General features: G+C 44.7%; 1 protein-coding gene across 1 annotated transcript; it reads left to right on the top strand.

Annotated features, from left to right (window-relative positions):
• LOC146334631 (methanethiol oxidase-like) lies at positions 1-26,710 on the top strand. Its single transcript, XM_084824348.1, has 11 exons — positions 1-50; positions 535-647; positions 12,837-13,022; positions 17,670-17,790; positions 18,412-18,594; positions 19,867-20,045; positions 21,036-21,114; positions 21,431-21,552; positions 22,907-22,999; positions 24,007-24,125; positions 25,806-26,710. The coding sequence occupies exons 1-11, from the start codon at positions 44-46 to the stop codon at positions 25,966-25,968; spliced, it is 1,365 nt and encodes a 454-aa protein (XP_084680474.1). The 5' UTR covers positions 1-43; the 3' UTR covers positions 25,969-26,710.
• Positions 26,711-27,760: the final 1,050 nt, after the last annotated feature.

A 27,760-nucleotide genomic window follows, 5' to 3' on the forward strand; every position in this document is an offset into this window, starting at 1 on the left:
CTGTGGGTGTCATGGTCCTGGTTACGCATCACCTCTGGATGCTATGAAAGGTAAGCCATGTTTCTTTATTAGTATTTATTTACAATACTTATATACCATACCTAAAACAGCTTTCAGAGCGGCGAACACAAGAAATAAAACAGTTTAAGAATAAAAAGATTCAAACACCACATTAAAATTATACTTGTTTAAAAACACAATGCCAATACAAACCGTAACTGGTCAGTTAAAGAACGCCTCCTGGAACCATGCTGTTTTCAGGAGCTGCCAGAAGGAACACAGTGTTGGCGGCTGCCTGATCTCCAGGGGCAGGGAGTTCCAAAGGCAGCGGGCCGCCATGCTGAAATTGGCTCCTTTCCCCCAAAGTTGACCCCTTTCCCCCCAAACGGGAGACCTCCTTTCAAGCTCAATAATATCATGACTGTATAGACAAGCAGGTCTCGAGAAAGATTCTGCAATGCTTGGCTTGAGCTGGTTCAGAGCTTTGACTTTCTTCCACCCATGGAACCCTGACTGTGGACTTTATTTTCAAAGGGCCTAGAGAGAAGCTGATCTACGTGCCGTGTATCTTAACCGGCACTGGGACCCGAGAACCGGACTACCTGGCCACAGTTGATGTGGATCCAGAATCACCAAGTTATTGCCAGGTATCGCTTTAGATCTTTTACTTTAGATCTTTTAATTTCTTGTTACCCACCTCGAGCCCAGGAGAGATGGGATCCGAAGGAAACAAACACACTGTTGGACCAGAGCAAACGTCCAGTAAACCCATTGTCCTGTTTCCGACTGTGGACAGACAGATGACGTGGGGAAGCCCACAATCAGGCCATGATGGCAATCACCTTCCCTGCGGGTTGTCTCCCAGCATCTTAAAGGTACTTTAAGGTGTACTGCCCCTGAACGTGGAGGTTTCATTCCTAACTATGATGGCCAAAAAGAAGCCAAGAAGAGCCCTGCTAGATCAGAAGGCCACGAGGACAGGAAAGTAAAAGCCCTTCGCTTTTGTTCTGTCCTTCAGCATTCAGTACCCAGGTGTATACCTCCCCTTTATTTGGCAGTTCTGTTTAGCTGGGCCAATAGCTGTCTATATCCCACTAATCCTGTCTAATCCATTTCTAAGACTATCCATGCTAGCCAGGGGCCGTAACCACATTCTCTGGTAGAAAATTTCATATTTTGAAATAAACTGCGTGTTTTGTGAAGGAGGATCCTTTTTCCCCTGGTCTTCAATCCCCCACCACCCATCAAATCCATCTCATTAGGACACCCCAAATTCTAGTATCATATGAGAGAGAGAGAGAGAGAGAGAGAGAGAGAGAGAACAAGTCCCCTGTGTTGATTTTCTCCAAACCCTTCATAATGTTACACCTCTATTATAACTCCTTTCAAGAGCTGTCTTCCCACTCCCAAACTGAACATCGCCCCCCCCCCCCGCCCCACAAACTCCAGCCTTTACACAAAGAGATGATGGTACTCCTTCACGCAGTGCTTAGTCCACCTCTGGAACTCACTGCCACAAGATGTGGTGGCAGCCGCTAGCTCAGACAACTTCAAAAGGGATTTAGAAGAACTCATGGAGAAGCGAAGAGAAGTTGATCAGTGGCTATTAGCCATGAGGGCTAAGTGGAGCCCCCAGCTTCAGAAGCAGTCTACCCTGTTGCCCCTGAGCAGCTGCCATTCAACGGGTGAGGGCTACTACCGCCACATTCTGCTCATGGGCTTCCCAAGGGCATCTGGCTGTCCGGCAAGAGAAACAGGGTGCTGGTCTAGATGGACCTTTAGTTTGATCCAGCACAGCTATGGTTTTAAGGTGATCCAAATGTTGGATGGACACGAAGAACCCTCCGCTCCCTGTTTGAGAGCTTCCCAAAGACAGCACAGGTCTTTGTATCGGGAATAACGAACACGGATAATGAACATATCGAGGCGCTTCCCTAGAAACCGAGCAGGCCTTTGAGAGTCACATCTGCCCTCCGAGGCTTTCACAAGGTACCATCTTCTTGACGACGCCGTGATGCTGTTCTTGGATGTGGGCCCTGTTCTATCCCCAGAGGGTGGCCTTTCTTCTTGGCTTCTTAGACAATCCTAATCAAGCCTGTCTGCCACCCTTTTTAAGCGTCTAGCTCCTTCCAGATGACACCAAATGATTTAGGGTGGATAAAACAAAAGGGATTGTGGGGAGCGCCAAAAGGATCTCTCCAAACAGGGAGAACCAGCATCCCAACGGCGAACGTGATTCAACGTCAGCCAAAGTGTAACAAAAAATCCCTACTTCAAGTATAAGCTGGTGGGACTTTGCAGCATTGTGGGAAGTCGAAATAGAGGCGAGGCTTAAAAGCGATTTAAGGCAGACATCAGCAGTCTAAGATTCCAAAAATGCAACTCAGCGGATAGCTATTCTAATTAACTGCTGCCGGCAACAGGTGAGAGAGAGAGAGAGAGAGAGAGAGAGAGAGAGAGAGAGGGCTGAAGGCCCTTGACAGATGAAGCAGAATCACATAGCAACACCTGTTCTGTTTCAGACTGTGGGTTCTGCATTCGAATGTTGCCCCACAGGGAGTGTGTGTGTGTGTGTGTGTGTTGAGGGGAGGGGGGGAGAAGACTTCCTCCCTGTGGGCCAGACCCTTTCTCTGACATGCTAGTTTTCTGCATGCAAGGAACTCCATTCAGTATTGCTTGTGGTTATCCATGAAATATTTCAAATGGTCCAGTCCCATAAAATGCTTTGCAGTGATGTCAAAACGTATCATCGCTTCTAAGAAATAGCAGGGACCCCTTCAGAATTTCAAAGGACAGCTGGATCAGCCTGAGGGTCCATCTAGTCCAGGATTCTGTTCACACAGCAGCCAACCAGATGTCACACTGGGAAGCCCACAAACGAGTGCAATAGCACTTTCCCACTCATGTTCCCCAGCATACTGCTTCTGATCCTGGAGGTAATACATAGCTATCATGACCAGTAGCTGTTGATAGCTATAAACTCCATTACTTTGTCTAATCTTCTACGGGTGCAATATCTAGGAGCCTTTTTCGTTTTTGCCAACGACTGGAAAAAGCCAACACAGAAACCCTAGGAGGCTTACTAAGATCCAGGGACAATTAACTCGAGTCAAATTAACAGAGTCATTTATTCCAAACTGAAGGCAGTTCTCGACCTGGGGCTCATTTGCATACTTATAATGAGAATCCCTGGAGCCCTCTTTCCTATTTTGCTGGTGTCGTCTATGTCTGACTCTGGCATCTTCCCAAAAGAACCGCAGCTTGAGAATTGTGTGATGAGCCAGGAGCCAGGAGCCATCAGGAACTGGAGGCCGCTTAGTCAAGATTGCAGACGGGGCTGCCCCAATGTGTGGAGAGAAAATAGTCAAGAGATACACAACCAGGATTTAAGGGGAGTCCGAACATGAACAGAAGAAAAAATTAATAATTTTTTTATTTTATTTTTTTAAAGGAAAACAAAATACAACAACAACATCAACACACAATACACATACACTAAAATATCTCTTAAGATTGTAAGATATCTACCTTTGGCTCCCATTACACAACAAATGCTTATTATTATTCTCTAGTTCTTATCTTAGTTGTTTATCATACAGTACATTGAGTTCACAGACATTATCTCATTTCTGTCCTAATTTTAACAACAGAAAAAAGAGAATCAACCATCTCAAGGTTCAAAATCCACGTACATAGATATCATTTTTCTCTATTTCTTGTACAGATTCTATAAAAGGTTTCCAATCTAACATAAATTTAGTTGTTGATCCTTCTTTAATTATAATAGTAGGTTTTGCCATCTTGGCCAGCTCCATCATTTTCATGATCCACTCGCTCACTCGTATAACCCACTCGTATGGTTTCATTCTTCCACTTTTGTGCATACAATAACCTTGCAGCCATCGTCATGTAGCGAAAGAGGGTTTCCCCCTTCTCTTTTACGTGTTTATCTGTTTGTCCCAATAAAAAAGTTTCTGGCTTTAATTCTATAGCAGTCTTTAATATTCTTTGAGCTAAAGACTGTATTCGTTTCCAAAACGTTTTAGCTTTTTTCCAAGTCCACCATAAATGATAAAACGTTCTCTCTTGATCTTCACATTTCCAACATTTTCCAGAAACACCTTTATACATTTTAGACAATTTAAATGGTGACATATACTATCTATACATCATCTCATAAAAATTCTCTTTAAGACTTGTACATAAAGAAAATTTTAAATCTTTTCCCCACATACTTTCTCGCTCTTCCATTGATATATTATGACCAACATTTTGTGCCCATTTTATCATACAATCTGTTACTTGCTCATCCTCTGTCTCATACCTTAACAGTAATTTATACAGTTCAGCAATAACATGTTCATCATTTGTACACAGTGCTGTTTCAAACTAAGATTCTATTTGTTCAAATCCACCATTTTTCTCATCTATTTTAAACCTTTCTTTAATTTGCAAATATGAAAACCACTGGCAGACATGACCTTCTTCCAATAAGCTTCCCCTTGATTTTAACTTATATTCCCCTTGTGACAATTCCAGTAAATCTTTTTATGTTATCTCTTTATGTGTGCTATCAAATTCTCTTCTATGCATTGCTTCTTGTGAAAATATCCAATGTGGAATTTTTCGATAGAACCTTAATTTATATTTATTTAAAATTCTTAATACAGCCCTTCTTATATAATGATGGATAAAATCTACATGCACTTTTGTTTTATCATACCACAAATAACCATGCCACCCATATCTCAATTCATGTCCTTCTACTTCTAAAAGTCTTGTATTTTTCAACATCACCCATTCCTTCATCCACATCAAGCAGCAGGCAGAAAAAGAGGTTTTAAAATCTGGTAATCCCAAGCCACCTCTTTCCTTTGCATCTTGTAAAATTTTTATTTTAACTCTTGGGTTTTTTGCTTGCCATATAAACTTCATTATATCTCCCTGCCACTGCTTAAAAGGTAATTCCCTTTAAAGGTTCTTCCAACATAAACACCAAGTCATCTGCAAAAACCCTCAGCTTATATTTCTCCTTTTTAATCTTTATTCCTGTAATTCGATCATCTTGTCTTATATCTCTGTTCAATAATTCTAAGACTAATATAAACAGTAGCGGTGACAATGGGCAAACTTGTCTTGTTCCTCTTTGTATCTCACAAGGTTTAGTCAAATCCCCATTTATAATTATTTGAGCCTTTTGATCGATTTCACCGATTTTATAAAGATTTCTCCAAAGTCCAATTCCTCTAAAGCCTTAATTAAAATTTTCCAGTTAAGATTATCAAATGCTTTCTCTGCATCTAAAAAGATCAGAACTGCTTGTTTTTCTGGATGTTTTTCCAAATATTCCACCACATTCAAGACCGTTCTTACATTATCTCTCATCTGTCTCCTTGGTAAGAAACCACTTTGGTCCTCATATACAAACTCCCGCAATATTAACTTGAGCCTTTCTGCCAAAATTGTTGCAAATATCTTATAGTTATTGTTCAATAATGAGATTGGTCTGTAGTTTTTTGTCGAGGTTAAATCCTGTCCTCCTTTAGGTATTAATGTTATATATGCTGTTTTCCATGTTTCCAGTATCTCCCCCTTTTCTAAAATACTGCTCATCATATTTTTCAACGGTTGCAAAATTTCTTCTTCACATTTCTTATAATATAATCCTGATATTCCATCTGGGCCTGGAGTTCTTCCCAATTTAATTTTTTTATTGCTTCCACCATTTCATTTACTGTTATTAGGCCATTCATCATTTGTTTTTGTTCCTTAGTGATTTTTGGTAAATTTTGTTTATGAATCTATTTATCCATTAATTCTGGGGAGATATCCTGTCCTTTATGCAAATTGTAATAATATTGATAAAAGGCACTTTCACCTATTTTCACAATTCTTTTCTTTTCTTTTTCCTTTCTAAGTTTATAGGCCAACCATCTTCCTGGTTTATTAGCAAATTCAAAATTTGCTTGTTTTACAACGTTTACTTTTTTTTGCATATCCTGAACTGTTAACATCGACAATTGTTGTTGGAATAATTTAATCTGTCGGAGGACACTTGCCTTTCCCATTTTTTTCCTTAGGAATTCTTCTTTCTCCTTTATCTGTTTTAGAATATTTTGTACCTTCTCTTCTCTTTTCTTTTTCAGTTGCGTGTTTTGTTGTATAACATAACCTTTCATATAGGCCTTACTTGCATCACATACTGTTCGGATATTTGTTCCCTTGTCCAAATTAAATTCAAAAAATTCTCTCAATTTCTTTCTAGTATCATCCACGATACTTTTATTTTGAAATATCATTTCATTCCATCTCCATCTAAAAGTAGTGCTTCTTTTCACATATGACATAGATATAGGGTTATGGTCCGAAAATGATCTTGGTAGAACTTGTATTTTGCCAATATTTGTAGCAAGCTCTTTAGTTGTGAAAATCATATCAATCCTTGAAAAAGATTTATGTCTTTCTGAAAAATATGTATATTCTTTGGAGTTTCCATTTTTATATCTCCATACATCTGCTAAAGCCAAATTGTCCATCAATTAAAAAAAACTTTTAGGTAATTTCCCTTGATTACTCTTTATTTTTTTCTCCAATATTCTATCAATTTGAGGTGCAATCAACTCATTCCAATCTCCCATTAAACACCAACTGTCAAAAGTTAGATCCACGAGTTTGGATAAGAGATCCTCATAAAATTCTGCTCTGTGGTCATTAGGTGCATAAACCCCTAAAAGCAACGTTGATGCACCATTCAGTGTAATTTTAACTCCCACAAAACGACCTTGTTCATCTGACAATACCAATTCCGGTCCCAAATGTGGCTTAAAATATAAAACTACTTAATTTTTCTTTTTTCGGCTTGCAGTTATAAACTCTTAACCTAATTTTTTATTAATTAAATATTTGGTATCTTCTTTCCTAATATGCATTTCTTGTAAGCATATTATATCTTGTTTCAATTTTTGTAAATAATAAAATATTTTATTTCTCTTTTGAGAAGCATTCGCCCCATTAATGTTCCAAGTTAAAAATTTATAATCCATTTTTTAAAAAAGATTAAGGTACATTCTTAATTTCCACCTGTTGCACCCTGAGTAGGGATGTACGAAAATCACTTACCTGTTCGTGGATTATGCTGATGGTGGGGGGGGAGGCGCTCCGTCCCTCCCCCCGGAATCCTGGATGGGGGGGAGGCGCTCCGTTCCTCCCCCCCCGGAATCCTCCTTGGCCGGCTCAGCAGCCGGCCAGGCCCAGCCAGGCCAGAGCCGTCTGCAGCCGGATTTCCGGCCGCGGAGGGCTCTGGGGAAAAAAAACAAACAAACCGCATGTGCAAATGGCGGCGGCTACAGCTGCCGCCATTTGCGTTCCTTGTTTTTGACGTCTTAATCTACGTAAATATTTACGTAGACTAAGACGGCGAAAATAAGGGGAACGCAAATAGCGTAGTGGACGCTATTTGCGTTCCCCTTATTTTCGCCGTCTTAGTCATTGTAATTATTTACGTAGACTAAGACGGCCCAAAATAAGGAACGCAAATGGCGGCGGCCGTAGCCGCCACCATTTGAGTACACCTTTTTTTTTTTTTACCCAGACGTTTTAGGCTACGTAAAAACTTACGTAGCCTATCACGTGGGTGAAAAAAAAAACCAAAAACCTGCAAATGGCGGCGGTGGCAGCCGGTTGGAAGACCAGCTGCGGCAGCCGCCGAAGCTGCCGGCGGGGCTGCCGCCGCCCGGAAGATCAGCCCCAGGTAAGTCTCGTCCCGGGGGGATCGGCAGGGGGGGCAGGAGGGCAGGCTGTTCCACCACAGATTTTGGGGGGCCAAATGCACTGGCATTCGGCCTCCCCGAGATCTGTGGCGGAATTCTCTGCCATCCCTAACTCTGAGTGCTGTCCTCTTCTTGTACATCAGGTGGTAGGTCTGTCCAAATTTTTCCATAAGTTCGATGGAACTCTCTTGCTTTTTGAACTGAGTTCAACTTAAATCTCTGTTCTCTGTAAGAGAAGACCACACCTTCTGGGAATTCCCATCTAAACATGATCTTTTTCTGTTTCAGAAAAATGTTCTGTTGTTAAAAATGCATAATCTCTCCGTAACGAGTGTTCCTTATCTTTAAGCTCAAACCAAGCTAAGGCATCCTGCTCATGTTCTAACTCCGTAGTTACAATTTCTGCATTATTTTCCAGTACTTCCACTCTGTTTGTCATTATTTTAAATTCTTCTGTTCTTTGATTTAATGCATCATCTAATTTCTTAAATTCTTGTCTCAGTTCTCCCTTCGTGTCTTTAATCTCCTCCTTTAGTTCCAATACTTGCCTTTCCATCCATTTTTCTATACGTTGTCCAAAGTGTCCTTTGTTCGATACGTTGTTCAAAAGTGCCCATCCTTTGGACTTCTGGCTGGGACTGATGTCGCTCTGGCAGCTTCCCACGGATCTCCATGGGAGCTTTCTCAAACAGCTTTTTAAAAGGTTGAAAAACCTTTTCATCTCCCCCCTGGAATCGAAAGGGGGGGGCAAGGCAGCTCTGGAAAACATCTTGGAGAAAAGTAACCCCCACAAGATAGTGGGAGGGCTGGATTCCAGGATTATCTTCCCAGAGCTTTACCATTGCAAAAGCTGTACTGAGACTCCTATTTTATAGGAGAAAACAGGGCTGACGTGTTCCATAATAATATATGCTTTAAGAAATATCAACAACCTCTGAGGGATGATTTAAGAAACATTAACAATATTTGAGAACATCTGAGGACCTGTAAGATCTGTTTGAGAGAAACGTGTCTGTGCCGAGGAGCAGAAGGGAGCTGGCATCTACTCCCCCCGCATCCTCTGTGTCAAAAGTGTCGAAAACAGAAGATATAGGGGAATTATTTACGCTGATAAAGACCTTATCTTTGTAATTTATGGAACAAGTCAAAAGGTTGGATTTAATCCAAAATTCCATCACTGCCCTGCAAGGAGCTGTAGATTTAATTAATGCATCACGGCAAAAAATGGAGATGAAAATTAATGAGCTTGAAGACCGAGTGGCAGGAAATGAAACTACAACACAAATTTGTTTTAAAAATATCTCTGATAGAATCTCTCAACTGGAGGCCTTCACGAAAACATCCAACGTACGTATTATTGGGATTAAAAATCTGCCTAATGATGTAAAATTGCCTATTTTTGTGGATAAACTTTTGCATGAGATATTCCCTATTCCATCTGATTATTTACTTGATATTGAGCAGGCATTTCGTGTGCCAAATGCTAAAGGGTCTGATTACACGATCATAGCTCAATTTCCAAAAGTCTCCACAAAGAATTATATCCTGCATTTGGCAAGGGGGGCTGGAAGCCTTTTCTGGAAACAAGATAAAGTTATGTTATTTCCAGACTACATCAAAGAGGTGGTGAATAAAAGAAGGCAATTTATCAAAGCAAAGAATATGGCAAAACAAATGAACTTACAATTTTACTTAAAATATCCTGCTACACTTTGTATTGTGTCTGAAGGTCAGATGAAGAAGTTTCTAAATCATGAAATGGCTGAGGCATGGCTTAACGTACAAATGCATGAGAATTCTGTTACAACCCCATTACCTGGAATCTTTAAACAAGCTTTGTTAACTGTTTGTGTTTAGTCTACATGATCCAGGCTAATTCAGAAGATAAATGACTATATTTATATTGGTTTACTCTCTTTCATCTTTTATTTGTTCTTGCTTTTCTTTATATTTTTATTTTAAAATAGATAATATATCTAGTATAAAATATATTACTGATGGTTGAAGGTTTATATTAAGTTTTATTATTATATAATACTATATATATTTATTATTATTACTAATAATATAGGCTTTTGGGAATGAATTGTAGATCTGTTTCTTTGATATAAGATTGATGATATGATATAGAAATGTAAGGTTGTTTATTAAACTGTAAGATTGTTAAGGTTAGAGATATAGTTTTTAAAATAGAATGGCATTGGAGGCCGGGGGGTGTTGGAGTTTAAGGGGGAGGGAAGGGGAGGGAATTTTTCTTTTTTCTTCACTTCCTTCCCTCCTCCCTTTTCCCTTTTTTTTTCTTTTCTTTTTTCCTTCTTTTTTCTTCTCTCTTTGTTATTGTGGTGTCCTCATCAGAATATTGTACTGTTGGGAAACTGAAGTATTGATTAGGTTGTTGGTAATTTTGGTATTGTTTATTTCATTTATAAAAATTATATATATATATATATATATATAGTGCCCATCCTTTGTTCTATGCGTAGTTCAAAAGCCTCCATCTTTTTGCTTATAGCATCTGTACTATTCTGTTTGTTCATCCAAAGCCATCTTTTGTATAACTTGTTTCTGCTCAGGTACCTCTTCCTTGCTTATAGAAGTTGCTTTCACCAATAATTTCGTAGCTCCCGTCAGAGTCTCTTTTAGAGAGCCTTTCCTGGATTTCGTATTTCTACTTAATTGTTCTGTAGGCATCTCCCAGGTATTCGCTCTACTATGAGTTGTTCTGTTATCCTTTGCTGGTTTATCCAAACTCATAGCACTCATTCAATTATCTTCTTTATTACTTCCTTTATAAATTAATCTATCTGGATATCCAGTAAGTTTTTGATCCTCCAATGCCAAAAGAGATCTCTCTCAGTATCAAAAGGAGAAAAAGAGATTTAAAAAAAGAACATAAAAAGAAGAAAGATTTTTCATAAGCTGCTGATTTTTTAACATCCAACATGTGTCAGCAATACTCCTTTAGCCCACAAGTTGATATTATTCCAGCCTATTCCAGGCTTTCTGCCAAAGATTTATTTATTTTGACTCCGTCGCTTTCTCAAGGTCATGCAGAAGAAAAAAGCAACTGGACAAAAACATAGCTTTCAGCCATATAAATTCAAACATTATAACCTTCAAACAATGATTTAAAGAAATAGAAAGTTAATTAGACTGTAATACTTATTCAAAAATGCAGTCTTACTACTCGTTCTTTTTTCTTCTTTTGAAAGGACCTTTTGAGCTAAATTCACTTTGTAAAATTCTGCAACCTTGTAAAATTCAGGTTAGATTTATACAACTGCCATACTTCCACTTTTTGCTGTGCGAATGGTGCTTGCTGGTAGCTTAAGTTTCCAATACTATCTAAGATCAGAGCACGCCCGTCCTTATATTCTCTTAATTAAGAGTTTCAAAACAGCGTTTCAGTAGGTGTTGATCTCCGGCGACTGACCTTAGTTTTGAGCCCCTTTGCATCCTCCGCAAAGGCAGCTGTTCTTCTAAGATTTCATCCAGATGGTACTGCAGGCTTCCCCTTTATTTTCAGGGGGGGGGGGAAGGTTTCTCAACCTTTTCACAGCTGTTTGAAAGAGGCGACCTGCGGACCCCGCACGTCACTGCCAGGACAACATGGCTCCTTACCAGACCATGAGCAGAAGGCTCTTATGGGGTAGATGGCTTTTAGATGGCCGTGTATTACTTCAGTTTCGAAACACACAACTAACATGGAATGCTTTTGCCAGTGATGTCCATCTCACACCAACACTGTCATCTTTTTGGCACCAGGTTAAGACTGTTCTCTATTCCGAGGTATTTGATGCCATACGATGGGGTATTTATTTCAGTTGTTTCTATCAGGTCCAGTATTTTATTGTAAACATTTTAGCTGTTTAAATTGTTTTACATTTTGTAGGTTAGAGATTTTATACTGTGTTTTTATTATCTTGTATCGTGATCTGTATTTTTTGAGAGCCGCCCAGAGAGCTTCGGCTATTGGCTGGTATGGAAATGCAATCAATGGATTGAAATGAAATAATAAATAACAACATTTCTCTTTCCCGTCCTCAACCACCATTCCATGCTTTACGAGTGCTTCTGCATTTCCGATATGTTAGAGCAAAAACAAACCAAAGGCTGCCAATCCTGATTTAAAAACAAACAAGGAAACAAACTATAAGCGTACCCAGTTTTGCATTTTCAACTCACTTAAATCGCAGCCCCCTCACGCCGACAGGGATAAAACGGAGTATGCATCTGTTGCCCTGGTGCTCTCATCCCCCTCCGAGTGGTCATTTGAGCAGCCCCTGGCTGCACAGCCCCTCAAATCCAGCCCTAGTTGAAGCAGCCCCACCCTGCTGCATGTCCCTGTGTCACATCGGAAGCCGTTCCAGAGGGACTCTCAGCCCTCAGGGGTAGCTTTTCTGGGAAAGAGGTGGCAGGAAAACTGCACTCTGCAAGAGAGAGAGAGCTCAAGGCTCTGCGGATCCAAGCCTACAGGGAACCGGGAAGAAGAGGGAACATGCCAGTCAAATGGCATATTCAAAGACAGAAAATCTCAGTTGGGGTGTGTCGCACAAGCCATGACAATTAATCTATGGGTATTGCAGAGGTGTGGTTTTATCAGCTCCTCTTTGAACCCACCCAAATGCTTAGGTCAGCCTGGCACCCTTCAGATGTCGCCTAAGCTGCCTAACACAACTCCCAACATCCCCCCAGCCAGCATGGCTAATGTTTGCGCTGACTGGGGATAATGGGAGCCATAGCCCAAGACACCTGGATGGCTCCAGGGTTGGGGAAGGTCACTTTAAACCAGAGGCTGGCAACTTCGGAGGGCCCGGGGGCCAATTTCTCTCCCCTGGAACCCATCATGGGCTGCACACACATATACACCGCCACTAGAAGTCTGCAGCAGCAGCAAAAAAGCTGTTTTCCCTCTTTAAAATAAGGGATGCAGGGAGAATGCTCCTTGTTTTTCTTTGTTCGGCAGTGGTGACTCGGGCAAAAAAGGCCAGGGGCCGCATGAGGCCCATGGACAGCGTGTCGCTCACCCCTGCTTTAAAATGTACCGCCCTCCCGTCTTCCCGATAGGTGATACACCGCCTGCCGATGCCCTACATAGATGACGAACTCCACCACACGGGCTGGAACGCCTGCAGCAGCTGTTTCGGGGACACCAGCAAGAAGCGTAACCGCCTGGTCCTGCCTTGCTTGGGCTCTTCCCGGATTTATGTGGTGGATACGGGGACCGATCTACGGGCTCCCAGGCTGTATAAAGTAAGTCTGACTAGGAGGGGTGCAAGCTAGGCTCAGGAACGGGGTGGTTGGGGGAGTGGATCAACCGGGGCTGAAAGTTTTGAGGAGGAGGGATGTGGCATTTGGGAAGTGGGTTATGAAGCGCTCAGAAAGTTCTGGAGATGGTGGCAAAGGGACAAGTAAGAGCCCGGCGCAACTGAAGCTAAAGCTATGCACAAAAGGGCACTCAACATAAAATAAATTATATGTACAAGCTATGTTCAAAAGGGCTCACAACATAAAATAAATTATACCGTACATCAGGGGTGGGGAAGCTGTACCCCCCGATGCTGTTGGACTCTGACTCATATCAGCCCCAGTCAGCAGGGCCTGTGATCAGGGATGATGGTTTCTGGAGTCAAACAGCATCCAGAGGGCCTCAGTTTTCCCACCCCTGCCATGCAGGAATGCAACAGAGCACATGAACTGAAGAGCTCTGCTGGTTTGGACTGATGTGGGTCCCTCTAGTCCAGGGGTAGGCAACAGGAAGACCCCCCACCCCCAAATCTGCTGCAACAAGAAGCCATCCTTGTAATCTGAATGTTGGTAGAAGAGTAGAAGCTAGGCAGAGATCTAATATATCTTATTTACTGGCCTAGAATAAGCCCTTCAATTACATTATTGGGTGGACTAAAATGTTCACTGTATTGCAGAAGAAAAAAATAGATTACGGAGGACAGCAAAATAATGCATAATTCATAGCAAAAACAAAACAAACAGGAAGCTATAATTAGAGTAAACGATATTGAACAGAGCACCAAGATCAGCTTACTCCATCCGTCAAGGGTGTTTGCTTTTGCTAGAATTGTTAACATATTTTTAGAGGACGCGACAAATAAAATGAAACAAGAAATAGATTCAGGCGTTATTAAAATAACAATGCACAGGGAATAAATTGACTATGTTTTGTTGATGATATAGTGATATTGGCAGATACAGAAGGAAAACGGCAGAACATGTGAAATATATGGAATTTGGTTTCCCCCCCACCCCCTGCCGCCTTTAACTACATTTTATAGAGAAATGAATAGAACAGATGTCTTCGCAACAAATAGAAGACCCCCCACCACACACACACACTTTTATTGGAATGGATGCGTACATAGGGAGTGGATTGTGTATCAGAATTTCACTATCTGGGAAGCAGAGAATGAAGGATGGAGAGCAGAAATGAAATGCGTGGTAAGGCAGACATTTTATGAGAAGGAATGCCTGTTGGTGGGAGACGTTTCTCTCCAAAAAGGAAATTTATAAAAATGTACATGTGGAGGACATTTTGATATGGATGTGAAACACATAACCGATGAAATCATGTCTATCATGGAGGAAAAGAATCTGTGTGTGTGTGCTTGAAATGGAGAAGAATGTGTAAAGTGAGTTGGTTAGAAAGGACAAAAAATAAAGACATACACGTGACAGCAGCAACGAAGTGTTGCAGAGTGTTCAGGATATGCCATTCCATTCCTTCCCACCCAGTGTTCTACTACTGCTAGTCTGTTTCCCGCCTCCCAGCTGAGCAGAGCAGAGCAGAAGAAGCTGCTCCAGCTGGTTCAGGGACTACAGAAGCAAGCAAGCTCTCAGAGAGCGAACGACCAGAGCGAGCGAACAGGGGGGGAGCAAGCAGGAGTTGCCCAGGGGAGTTTGGCAGGGGAGGTCAAGGGGGAGGCCCCTAACATTTTTATAAAAAAATATTTTTCTTGTAACACACACTTCCACACCAGTGGGACTCTGCTTTTAACCTCTAGTGAGTAGAGCAGCAGGCACAGACTAGTCTAGAACAATCACAAAGCTAGACACAAAAAGGGAAAAGAGGCTATGGAAGGACAAGACTCTCCAGCAGTGGTGACCTGCAAGGTGTGCGCAATGTTTGTTTTCTTGCCTGAGAACAACATGGCCCACACCTGCAACAAGTGCAAGTTGATCACACTGCTGGAAGAATAAGTAAGAGGAGCGGCGACTGTTGATCCTTCGGGGAATAAGAGAACATGAAGAGTTCTTGGACAGAATGGTGGAACCACAGCAGCGAAGTGAAGACCAGAAGCTTGAAGAGCTAGAGCAAGCTGAGGCAGAAGTGGGAAATGCTGAGGGGAGGAAAAATGCTGCAGAGGATACTCCTTGGGTGACAGTTAGGAGGAGAAGAACTAGACGCCACTCTGCTCCAGTGGAAGCAGTGGAGCTGTGGAACCGATTCCAGGTACTTGAGGATGAGACTGGAGGACAGGCTGCAGAGGAAGAATTGCAGGGGAACCTGCATGAGAGTGAGCAAGAGGCTGAAGGTCAGTCAAGCAGAGGTGATGAAACCCAGGCCTACAACAAGAAGAAGAGAAGAGGAGGAGGAGTGGGAGACTCCTTGCTGCGAGGGATCGAGACCCAAGTATGTCGCGAAGACCTGTGGACTCGCCAGGTATGTTGTCTCCCGGGAGGACGAATTAGAGACGAGACTGAAAGGTTGCCTGCACTCATCAAGCCCACTGACAGGTATCCCTTTCTTCTCATCCATGTGGGAACAAATGATACCACCAAGCGGAGCTACGAAGAGATCACGTCAGACTTTGAAGCTTTGGGAAGGAAACTCAAGAACTTTGGGGCCCAGATAGTTTTCTCATCCATCCTTCCAGTAGTTAGAAGAGGGACAGAAAGGGAAAGAAAAATACTCCAGGTGAATGACTGGCTACGAAGGTGGTGCCGACAGGAGAGATTTGGATTCTGGGACCACAGCCTATACTTCCTGGAATATGGGCTGCTGGCAAGGGACGGGTTGCACCTCACAAAGGATGGGAAGAATGTGTTGGGCCACAGCATGAAGAACTTCATCAGGAGGGCTTTAAACTGAATCCTACGGGGAAGGGAGATGTAAAGTTGGGGGTAACAATGGACGAAGGCTCATGCACCGCAACAGGGAGAACAGCTCTAATAGCGCCCAATAACAGTCTTCAGAAACATGTAGGAAGAAAGCCAGACTATGAAGCACATGGTCTTCGATGTCTATACACTAATGCCCAGAGTATGGGAAACAAACAGAATGGACTTGAACTCTTAATACAAGAGGGAAATTATGACTTGATAGGTGTAACTGAGACTTGGTGGGATGACTCTCATGACTGGAATACAGCAACTGAAGGATATAACTTGTTCAAAAAGAACAGGAGGAACAGAAAGGGAGGTGGGGTTGCACTGTATGTGAAAAATACTATCTCTGCACAGAAATACAGGAGGATGAGCTTGGTAGCCCCATCGAGAGCATCTGGATAAAAACAAATGGAGCAAAGAATAAAAGGAACATGGTGGTCGGAGTCTACTACCAGCCACCCAATCAAGGAGAAGACGAGGATGAAACTTTTGAAAAGCGATAGCCAATGTTTCAAGGAAGCATGATGTAGTAGTAATGGGAGACTTCAATTTCCCTGATATTTGTTGGGAGACAAATTCTGCAAAACATGGCCCCTCCAGGAAATTCCTGACTTGTGTGGCGGATCACTTCCTCCTACAGAAAGTAGAGGAAGGAACTAGAGGATGGGCTATCCTTGACTTGATCCTAACCAACAGAGATGACTTAGTGGATAAAGTAGCAGTTACAGGAACTCTGGGGAAAAAGAGACAATGTTATACTTGAGTTCTTGGTTCTAAGGGAAGCTAAAGCCGAGTGTAGTCAAACACGTACCCTGAATTTTAGGAAAGCTGAGGTGGGGTGCATTAATCTAAAGTGGGGTGCATTAATCTAAGATATAACTGAAGGGAAATTGAAATGAAGAGAATCTGAATAGAATTACATGGGGTACACAAAGAGAGGAGTGAGACATATGAAAAGGCTTACAAGGCAGAAGAGGGAGTGGCTGAAGAATCAGTCTACAGATGGAAACACACAATGATGTATTGAGTGATGATTCATTGTGAAACACACAATGCATCAGGTTCATATCCAGGCTGCAACATTTAATTGATTAGGTTTCATCAATTGTGAAATGTTCTCATTGACTAAACAGATGCTCCCTATTAATCAGGAAGCATGTTTCATACAATAATTTGTAAAATGTAAGTGCTTATTAAGACTGGAAATAGCAAGCACCACCTTCAGAGAGGAATCCTTGTTCTTCTCTCATGGAGGAGGGAGAGGATGTTTGCTGTCACCTGCACGCATCATCCAGCTAAAAAACCAAAACAAGTTGCTTCTTGTTTCAGAACAGTTTTTACCCCATATGCATATTTATGCAAAATTTAATCAACAGATCCCTCTAACAGATAGCTGCTGACAATCAAAACTGTGTCAACGAGAAACAAGAAAGAGATATCAGCAAGCTCAGGGGAATCCAAAAATTGGGAAACTTCCCCCCCCCCCGCCCCAATCTTTACAAATAAAACTTGAAGTCTGAGATTTTTAATCTTGGAAGAAGGCATGGCTGGCTGGCTAGAACTCTGAACAGAAGCACTTCACACTCCAGAGTTTTATTGCAGGTCCCACATGTTTATCGATTAAAGCTTGAGATTTCTTTAACTGTATCACTTGCGACAGCCCTTGGGTTTGATTTACAGTTGCTGAATCCTGGATCTTAAGAAAATGTACCTTGTGTTAGCCCAAGGAAGGAAGGAATATAGCTACATTACAAACTCTCTCTCCCTAACTCCGTGCAGGTCATCGAACCCAGAGAAGTCTTCCAGAAAACCAACTTGGCTTTCCCACACACCTCTCACTGTCTGGGAAGTGGAGAGGTCATGATCAGCTGTTTGGGGGATCCGCTTGGCAATGGAAAAGGTATCGGCAGTATGGATTTCAGTGGGGGAATCTCAGTTGGGGTTGGCTCATGCAAATCGGTACATGAAACAACTGCTGAAAGCAGTTCAAGGTCCTTGGCGTAAAGTCAGGATCTTATATTTGAGAGCAGAGCTTGGCAAATAGAGGCCTTGTGCTGCCAAGCAAACATTCTGCCTTCTGATCGTTGATCTGTCTGGATTTGCTACCATCTTTACTCTTGGGGTCGAGGGGGGGAGTATGGGGGTGGGGGGTGGTCTTGTGGCATAGCCACAAGCCAAGACATGCATCTATCTGAGTGTCTGGAGTCAGCAGCATTCAAGTGTGGGGTGTTATTTTTTGTAGCAATGGTTCTGGAGGCCAAGCTTTGGTCCTGAATGTACAGAACATGGTAGAGGGACTCTACCTTCCTTCTCAAAAGTGTTCCCATTGAATTTGGAAAATGGAAGCCCCTCCCACACACACATACACACCTCCCTGCACCTATTTGAATTCATTTGTACTCTGCCCCTCACCCCCCCACACACTACCTCCAAGAAACTCAAGCCAGTATAGTTAGCACATGTTAATTTCCATCAATACCTGTTGTTCTGAGCATGGTGGCTGCTGTCGTTGTGACACCAGGTGGATTTATCCTTCTGGATGCGGAAACTTGGGAAGTGATGGGAACCTGGGAACGCCCTGGTGACGAGCCCCCACAAGGATACGACTTCTGGTACCAACCGAGGCACAATGTCATGATCAGCACTGAATGGGGAGTGCCAAAGTTCTTTATTAATGGATTACACCCAGAGGATCTGAGGAAAGGTGAGTGAGATGTTGGTCCACTTATTCCAACCACCTGGTCAATGCAGGAAATCCACCTGCTTGAAGACCTCCAGCAAGGGAGAACCCATAACCACCTGTCCCATTCTGGGGTTCCTTGAGGCTTGCAGGGGAAGCTGGTAGCAAGATCAAGGCAGGAAGGCAGATAAAGACAAGAAGAACATAGGACCTCAGATAGCTCCAAGGGGGTCCTGCTGGCTAGAACTCTCTCCTACTAGGATAGCTATAGGAGGATGTGGTCTCAGCAGGATGCTAAAACCAACGGAAGCCTTATGTAGGCTGACAAGACCTGTAATGTGGTCAGCTCTGCCCCCCCCTGCAGGAAATGACTGGATTGTGAAAGGGCCCTTGCCTGATTTTGTAGCCTGAGACTTCTGTGAGGCTGGGAAGATGGAGCCAGAGGGTGATGGCAGGATGATGTCCTCTGGCCCAGAGAGCCCTGAATAAGGCACTGACTGTCCTACCCCCAAGGAAATAGCCTGTGCCTTGTCCTTATCAGATTCTCAGCTGCACATTGGAAGACCTGAGGGATGGGGTTCATGACACCACCCCTCTAAGCAATTTGCCCCATTGCTGAACTGCTCTTAGCCCCAAGAAGTTTCTCCTAATGCTGTACTGAAATCTCCCCTCCTGTTGTTGTTGTTCAGTTGTTCAGTGGTGTCCGACTCTTCGTGACCCCATGGACCATAGCACACCAGGCCTTCCTGTCCTGCGCTGTCTCCCGGACCGTGCACAAGTCCATATGCATTGCATCGGTGATGCTATCCAGCCATCTCATCCTCTGCCGTCCCCTTCTCCTTTTGCCTTCAGTCTTTCCCAGCATCAGGGTCTTTTCCAGAGAGTTTTCTCTCCGCATTAGGTGGACAAAATATTTGAGCTTCAGCTTCAGTATCTGTCCTTCCAATGAGCACTCAGGGTTGATTTTCTTTAGGATGGACTGATTGGACCTCCTTGCAGTCCAGGAGACTCGTAAGAGTCTTCTCCAGCACCACAGTTCGAAAGCATCAATTCTTCGGCGCTCAGCCTTCCTTATAGTCCTGCTCTCACAGCCATACGTTACTACTGGGTAGGCCAATTAGATTTGGTCCTGTCCTCAGCAGCATCAGGGAATACGTCAATGTACTGGAGTAGAAAACCCTTTGGAGTCCACAGCACCTGACATGATTGCTCTGAATAGCCTGTTTCCTTGTGTAGAGCAGGCTCATGGCTGGAGTCGCGTTGTGGTTGATATCGTTCTCCCCTGTTGATCCGCAGAGCGCTATGGCCGCCGCCTGAACGTCTGGGACTGGACGACCCACTGCCTCATCCAGTCAATTGATGTCGGGGAGGATTCTGCCCCGCTGGAGATCCGGTTCCTACACAACCCCGACGCTGCGCACGGAATGGTGGGCTGCACTCTGCAGAGCTCCATCCATCACTTCTTCAAGACAGAGGTGAAAAGGAATGGGGGACTTGGGCACCGCTGACAATAATGGGAAGACGAGTGTAGGAAAGTCTTCCACTGCTGGCATTTGGCACTTTAAACAGTTGGATTGCATAAATACTATGATTTTCACTGACACGGGAGAATGGACCCGCTGCCTGTAGAGCGGGGGTGTTGAACTTCAGGCCTGTGGGCCAAATCCAGACCCGTAGTTCCCCAGGTGGCCCCCTTCCCCTGGCCCCAGTCCCTTTCCCACAACCGCCAATCTTTTTATTTTTATTTTATTTTTAATTTTATAGCATTGCAATACCTGAGCAGCTCCTTCAAAGCCAAGCTCCTTAAAATCCCTTAACTCCTCCGCAAGTTATTTAAGACGAACTTTGTTAGCTTCCATCTGGAGCAAGATAAGCAAAGTGTTTCACACTGAGAATGATAAAGCACAGCAGCGAGATGGAGATACGAATCTACTTTTCTGCCTTGGAGCAGAGAGAGAGAGAAAAATGAAGTGGGTACTCACTGTGTAGGTGTGTTGCATGGGAAAAGGGAGGAGTTATAGCTTAGTGTGTTAATTAGTTCAGTCCCTGGCATCTCTAGGCAAAGGATCAGGAAAGGTCTGTGCTTACCAACCTAGAACGTTGCTGCCAATCAGCTGTTGTAGGCCAACAGCCTGACTTGCTATCAAGCAATTCCTCCCATCTTTTCCTTTACCATTCCCTCTATTTCCAAGTGTTCAGTGTGAGTGCCGATCCTTATGCAGCCAAAACAGCAACACCCATGCACAGGAGGGGAGGCTTGGGGAAATTCCCAAGGTTTGCAAAGTACTAAAAAAAACTTAGAGGGGGGGAACCCTAAGAGGGGAGGGAACCCCAAACCAGCCCAATTATGTAGGATATTCAGTGGTCCTGGAATGTGGACAGACCGTTGGGGTGGGGAATGGCGGAAGGGGGAATGAAATAGGGGCTGGAATCCATCTTTTGTTCAAGGTGCCTTTCTTCTACAGGATGGGACTTGGGCGGCGGAGAAAGTGATCCAAATTCCAAACAAGAAAGTAACAGGATGGTACTTCCCCGAAATGCCAGGTTAGTGAAAAGGAAGAGGAGGTTCATAAGTGTTCTTTCACGCACAACACACATACACACACCTTTTTGCATCCTTTGCAGATGGATTTAGCAAGTGCCATTCCTTGAATACAACTTATCTGCTTTGGCATCCACCATTGGGAGAGAGTGAGAAAGAGAGACCTAGTCACCAACAACTGAACATTATAAAAAAGCCTTATTCCACAAAGTTTCCATTTTATGTACCGCTTTGAACACCTGTAGAAAAGCAATGGTTTAGCAAGAAACGAAACAGAAGGCTACTCCTGACCTCATCTCCCGCCTCCGTCTCCTCCAGGTTTCATCACTGACATTATCATTTCACTGGACGACCGCTTCATCTACCTGAGCAACTGGATTCACGGCGACGTCCGACAGTACGACATCACTAACCCTCACCGCCCTAAACTTGTTGGCCAGGCAAGTCGTTGCAATAGAGCCGCTTTCGTCTACAGCCGGCGCCCTCTGGCTTTATTGTACTACAGCTCCCATCATCCTTAGCCAGCCCTGTTGGGGCTGTGGGGGAAGTCATTCTTAGTCTGAGGTAGAGAGGAGGGCTCCATCCTCAGGTCTGCAAGGTATATGAGGGGATGCCAAGGGCTCTCCGTGAAGTGGGTGCTGTTGAGCCTCCGAGTGTGGGGTCATGATGTACGAACGTCGGAACAACTCCCATCATTCCTGGCCACTGGGTGTTTTGGCTGGGGAAGATGGGGATTGTAATCCAACAACATTGGGGGACCCGAGGTTGGGAAAGACTCTCCTCGCAACCGTTCATTCCCATCAACCAGTCATTCTGGACTCCTAAACTAACGATTTGCCTGACAAAGCAATGGTTGGAGCCCCAGTCATTGGATATTTGGTCTTAGACGGGGTTGTACTCCCCCTGAAAGACCACGTGCGCAGTCTGGGAGCCCTCCTGGACTCTGAGGTAACTGAAGAAGCCCCAGTAGCTGTGGTGTCCAGGAGTGCTTTTTACCAGCTTAGGCTGGTACGCCAGCTGCAGCCCTATCTGGAGAGGACGGACCTTGCCTCAGTTATCCACGTGCTAGTGACGTCCAGGCTGGACTGCTGTAATGCGCTGTACGTGGGGCTGCCTTTGAAGACTGTACAGAAATTCCATCTCGTGCAGAATGTGGCCACCCGAGTATTGGTGGGGGCAAGGCAATTTGATCACATGATGCCTATACTGCGCCCGCACTCATTACCGGTGTGCTTCCGAGCCCAATGCAAAGTGCTGGTTTAGACTTTTAAAGCCTTAAACGGTTTGCGACGAAGTTACTTGAGCGGTCACCTTCCCCCATATCAGCCTGCCCGCACTTTAAGATCAGAAAGAGAGGCCCTTCTCCTTTGCCCACCCGTGAGAGCAGTCAGGTGGGTGACTACACGTGAGAGGGCCTTCTCTGCAGTGGCCCCACACCTCTGGAACTAGTTGCCATCGGAGGTCTGCCGTGCTCTGTCATTGCAGGCTTTTAAGAAGGCCTCGAAAACATATCACTTTACCACGGCCTGCTCTTGATATGACTGCTGTTGTTGCCGTTACTGCCGTTATCGCTGGTGCTGCTTTTGTTGCTGGCTTTTATTGTTGCTGTTATTGCTGTTTTTATTGCTGCTTCACTGTGTTTATGTTTTTATCGCTTTTAATATTTTAACTGCTTTTATGTATTTCATTGCTGTATAAATATATACATTTTCTAGACCTTCCCCTTTGCCGCTGCTGTTTCTTGAGCTCAACTGACCCTCTCTCTTTGGGACGGGGGGAATCTTGTGCTTCCAGGTATTTGTGGGGGGCAGCATCGTAAAAGGCGGGGTGGTGACCGTTCTTGAGGATCAGGAGCTAAGCTGTCAACCTGATCCCTTTGTGATCCAGGTGAGTGACGCGCAACCAAGGGGGCAGAGGTGCACACCTCTGAAGAGCTTAAGGATGCTTACACGTGTGTGTGTGGGGGGGCGGAATCCGTTAGAAGCCACGTTCCTCCATTTCAGCTTATGTGGCAGTTAGGACTGGTGCTGTGTTGTCTGTTGAACTTTGACGACTGCATTCGGGCTCCACACAGGGGCACCGTTTGCAGGCGTAGGTTGCATCCAACTGCTGCCCCCAGCTGCCACCTACTTTGCCTATTCGCCTCCACACCGCTCTTGGCAGCTTTCTTGGCATGCTTCTATGCAGCTGTTTAAATACAACATTCTATACAGCTTCCTGGCATGGTTCCTAGCACAGGCCTGCAGCAGGCTTCCTCTTACTCTAACAGAAGGGGTGGGGGGAGTCTAGGACTGCACTTAAGAGCACAAGTAAGTATAGTTAATTCACAAAACAGGCACAAAACGTTTTGATATGTGAAGTAGCAACCCTCGCCCAATCTCGTCCGATCTCGGAAGCTAAGCAGGGTCAGCCCAGGTTAGTACTTGGATGGGAGACCACCTAGGAATCAAGCTTCCTGCACTGAGCAGGGGGTTGGCCTCGACGGTCTTGTAGGCCCCTCCCAACGCTGTGATTCTATGATCCTTGCCCTGCTCTTGCAAAGTTCCTGTTCATGTGATGGGGCTTGCGGAGAACTATTGAGCCTCAAGTCAGAACTGCTCGTCTCCCACCCGTAATGGTATCCAAATTTTTGTGAACCGCCCAGAGATTTTTGTGAACTGCCCAGAGAGCTTCGGCTGTTGGGCGGCATAGAAATTAAATGAATGAATGAATGAATGAATTCTACCGCCTAAGGTGCAACCACTTCTAACAGGGCGTAAGAGCTGAACGCAGCCCCTGTTTGGCTTCCCTGCCGCAGGCCTGTGTATGGGAGCCCTATCAGGGAGATGTCGATACCTCTGTTTGCACTTCCCATGTTTCTTAACCACCCACTTATGCCCATTTTCTGTCCTTAGGGAAGGAAGGTCTATGGGGGCCCCCAAATGCTTCAGCTCAGCTTGGATGGCACGAGGCTTTACGTCACCAACTCTCTTTACACGCCTTGGGACAAACAGTTTTATCCTCAGTTGGTCAGGTAAGGAACCATTCTGCAGGTGGGGGGCACCAACAGCAAACCAGCAGGAAGGTTCCCCCTGCTTCTGGGGGTGTCCTCATTAAAAACCTACATCTGTTTTATACCACTGTAACTGTCATGCCTCCCTCGGGCTCCTCCGAGGATGAAGGGGAATGGCAGGCTCCAGACCCAGGGGAAGGGACTAGCACAGAAGCAGCCCGAGCCCCCTCCCCTCCTGTGGATGTTCCACGCCCGGCTGCAGCCTCCCCAGCGGTTTCAGAGGGCAAAGACCCCAGCAGAGCGAAGGCGGCTGCATGTAAAAGAACAACGTAGGCGAGCCTCTGTCCGTTTAAGACAGAGAGGCTCCCGGAGGCCAGATTGCAAGCAGCTTCTTCAGGACGCTGCAGTTAAAAGCAGGAAGCAGGCAGGGGCAAGGCTGCTGGAGAACGTTGTTTTCACAAGCCGGATCTTGTCAGCCTCGCCTCGACCCCGAACCTGGACCTCAGCCTTGCTCGTGTTCCCCTGTGTTTGGGACTTTGAACTGGAAAACAGACTTCTCTTTGCCACATCGCCTCGGATTTGACTGAACTGGTGAAGTTCCCTGCTCTAGCCTCCTTTCTCAGCCATGGACAGGTTTACGACCCTGTTACCAGCTGCTATTTATTGCCTCCAGCTGCGGTCAGCTGGCAAGGACTGACAGCTTATTCTCTATCCTCTAAAAAAGCAAACATAAGAGAGGGAGAGCAAGGACTGGAATCCAGCTGCCATGGAACAACTGTAGCAGGAAAACACGCACCTCTGCTCTCAAATTGAGATGCTAACAGCAGCTGTGTGAGCTCTACACACCCAGGCAGGAGCACCCACTCCTGCCCCACCCCCTGTGAAGGCAAAATGCCCAGTGGTAGTCCCCGAGAAGTTTTCAGGCACCTTGGACCAGCTCCCTGCCTTTCTGGCACAAACCCAACTCTTTATGGACCTGAAGCAGGGAGCCTTCCCAAATGATGAGATATGGGTGGGGTTCCTAATTAGCCTCCTTACAGGATATGGAGCAGTATATAAAATATGGAAATAGATAGATGATGGATAGCTTTAGCAAAATCTGGTTAGTGAGCTAAGCCATCCCACCCTGCAAAATTGGAGGACCAAACCTGGCAATATGGGAAACAGTACTGGCCTACCATGCAGGGCTGTTGTACAGCTCATATTCATTTCAATAAGGCCAGTGCCAGAGGTTCTCCTAGGAGACTGTGCCCTCTGCCAATTACTAGGATGGGACATGCCATTTGGATTTCCTACCTCAGGCACCAGTATGTATTGGGTCAGCATGAGAATAGAAGAAGAACCCTGTTGGATCACATCATGGGCCCACTCAGCCAGCATCCAGAAAAGTCCACAGACACAATAGGCTCTCTCCTACAGTTTGCCCTCAGCTTCCGACTTTCCAAGATATACTGCCTCTGGACATGGAGGTTTCATCTAACTGTAATGACTGATCTTCACAGCTTCAGAGCCACCACAGGTATGTCTTTTAAAGGCAGCTAGAAGCGCGGAGAGGCTAGGGAGCCAAATTAAACAGACAACAGCCACGTTCTTCTCCCCTGCCCAGGGAATGCCGCTGCCGCCACTGGTTCAGGTACTCTTGTTTACTGCGCTTTTTAAACCCAGCTTCACTTCCATCCTCGGACTCTTTTTCTTTCGCAGGGACGGTTCGGTCATGCTGCAGATCGACGTGGACACCGAGAACGGCGGCCTGTCTGTGAACCCGGACTTCCTGGTGGATTTTGGGAAGGAGCCATGCGGTCCTGCTCGCGCTCATGAGATGCGCTACCCTGGGGGAGACTGCTCCTCAGACATCTGGGTCTAGCAGCCCGCTCCGTAATGTTACAGGAGGAGGAGAGATGCTTGGCGGGGCACAGTCGGCTACACTGCTTTTTATGCTTTACACTCCTTTCTCCTGAGCCAGCAGTGCACTCCTTCACTGGATCCGGACAAGTCCGGTTCCCTTGGTACAGGCAAGCCCTGGGACTCACCCACTGCTCTTACTCCCTCTGAAACAGCCTTCCCCAACCTGGTACCTTCCCGATGTTTTGAACGACAACTCCCAGAATTCCCAATCATTCGCTGTGCTGGCTGGGGCTGATAGGAGCTGAAGTCCAAAACATCTGGACGAAGAGACAGTTGCTCTAAAATCAGCCTTGCTTACCCACCACCACTGCTCTTGAGATCCTGGGAGAGGAGATGAAAAGTGCACTCCTAGGCATGTCTACCCAGGAGTAAGCTCCCTTGAGTTCCACGCTAAGTGTGCATAGGAGTGCACTGCAAACCACTTTAAATCTGTGGCTTAGACATGTCCTGCGTGCAAACAGATCTGTGCCCAAACGGATGCGGGCCTGGTTGCTTGCTTTCCCCTCTCTCCCATCGAAGTTCCCCCTCGCTAAAGCAGCATCTTGTTTTTGCAAGGCAGCTCTTAAACGTAACTCATATTTGCTTCTGGCATGAGAAAAAATGGGTGCCATTGGATTCTTGGGCATTCTTTGGCAGCTCTGGAGGCAAGCAACCCGATGCGTTAAAACTGTACTAATAAAAAATGTTTTCTTTGTATGGTGGAATCTCTGTGCCTGCCTTTATTTCCAGACAAGAAGTTCAACCAGCTTGCTGTTTTTGGCCTTGATTGGGACCCTAGATGGGCTGGATTGGACCCGCAGGCCTGACATTCTGTACCCTTGATTTAAGAGAAGACATGACAGAGAACTTCCCCCCTGATGTGTTACTTTATTTACTTGCTGCCATTTTTTAAAAATTAACCTGGAGAGTGTTAAAAAATGGCATTCCCCCACTTGCCTCCTGAAGTGGTACAGTCCTCTCTACGACCACAGGACTCCACTATCACATTCTGCTGCATCGGTAGACCAGGCCTTAGGTCCAGATAGTAACACAGTTCCCTGAGTTTCAGCTGGGTTAAGCCAGAGACGGTGATTAATTTCTAAAAAGAAAACTGTTGGGGGAGATAAGATGCTTGTCATGGGTGGCCTTGCCTATATAACCCCAATTGTTAACCTTTGGAACTCCCTCCCACAAGATATAGCGATGCCCGCCAACTTGGTCTAATTCAGCACGGCTCTTCTTACAGTCTTATCCAGCTAGCACTGTTTTGTCTCTTCTGGACAGCACCAGCCACCAGATTCTTTAAGTGGGGCGGCCAGGGATTGAAACTGGAACTTTCAGCCTGCAAAGCAAGGCAGCTCTGAGCTACAAGCTTTCTTCCCCAATGCTCTATACGCAAACCAACAACTGTCTGAAGAACAGCAGCTGCGTTAGGCTTCTATGTCAAACACAGCATAGCCTTGTGGCACCTTAAAGATTAACAGATTTCTTGCAGCCTTATGCTTTTGCAGACGCCCGTCCACTTCATCAGGTTTATGTACTGAAACACTTCTATATCACTTAATAGATTAAAATCCCTAAGCAGTTCACATTAAAATACAACACAACAATATAACTGATCAAATGATAAGTAGTTAAAACACTAAAAATATTTAGTGTTTAAGTTTAAACTTAAACTACTTTAAGTTTAAGTAGTTTAAACACTAAAAACATTTAGATGCATGAAGTGCTATCCTCATAAATTTCATGATCTCTCTCTCTCTCTCTCTCTC

This window comes from Heloderma suspectum, chromosome 17, assembly GCF_057233095.1.
Source record: "Heloderma suspectum isolate Gila_16-S chromosome 17, 16-S_ref, whole genome shotgun sequence".
Taxonomy (NCBI): domain Eukaryota; kingdom Metazoa; phylum Chordata; class Lepidosauria; order Squamata; family Helodermatidae; genus Heloderma; species Heloderma suspectum.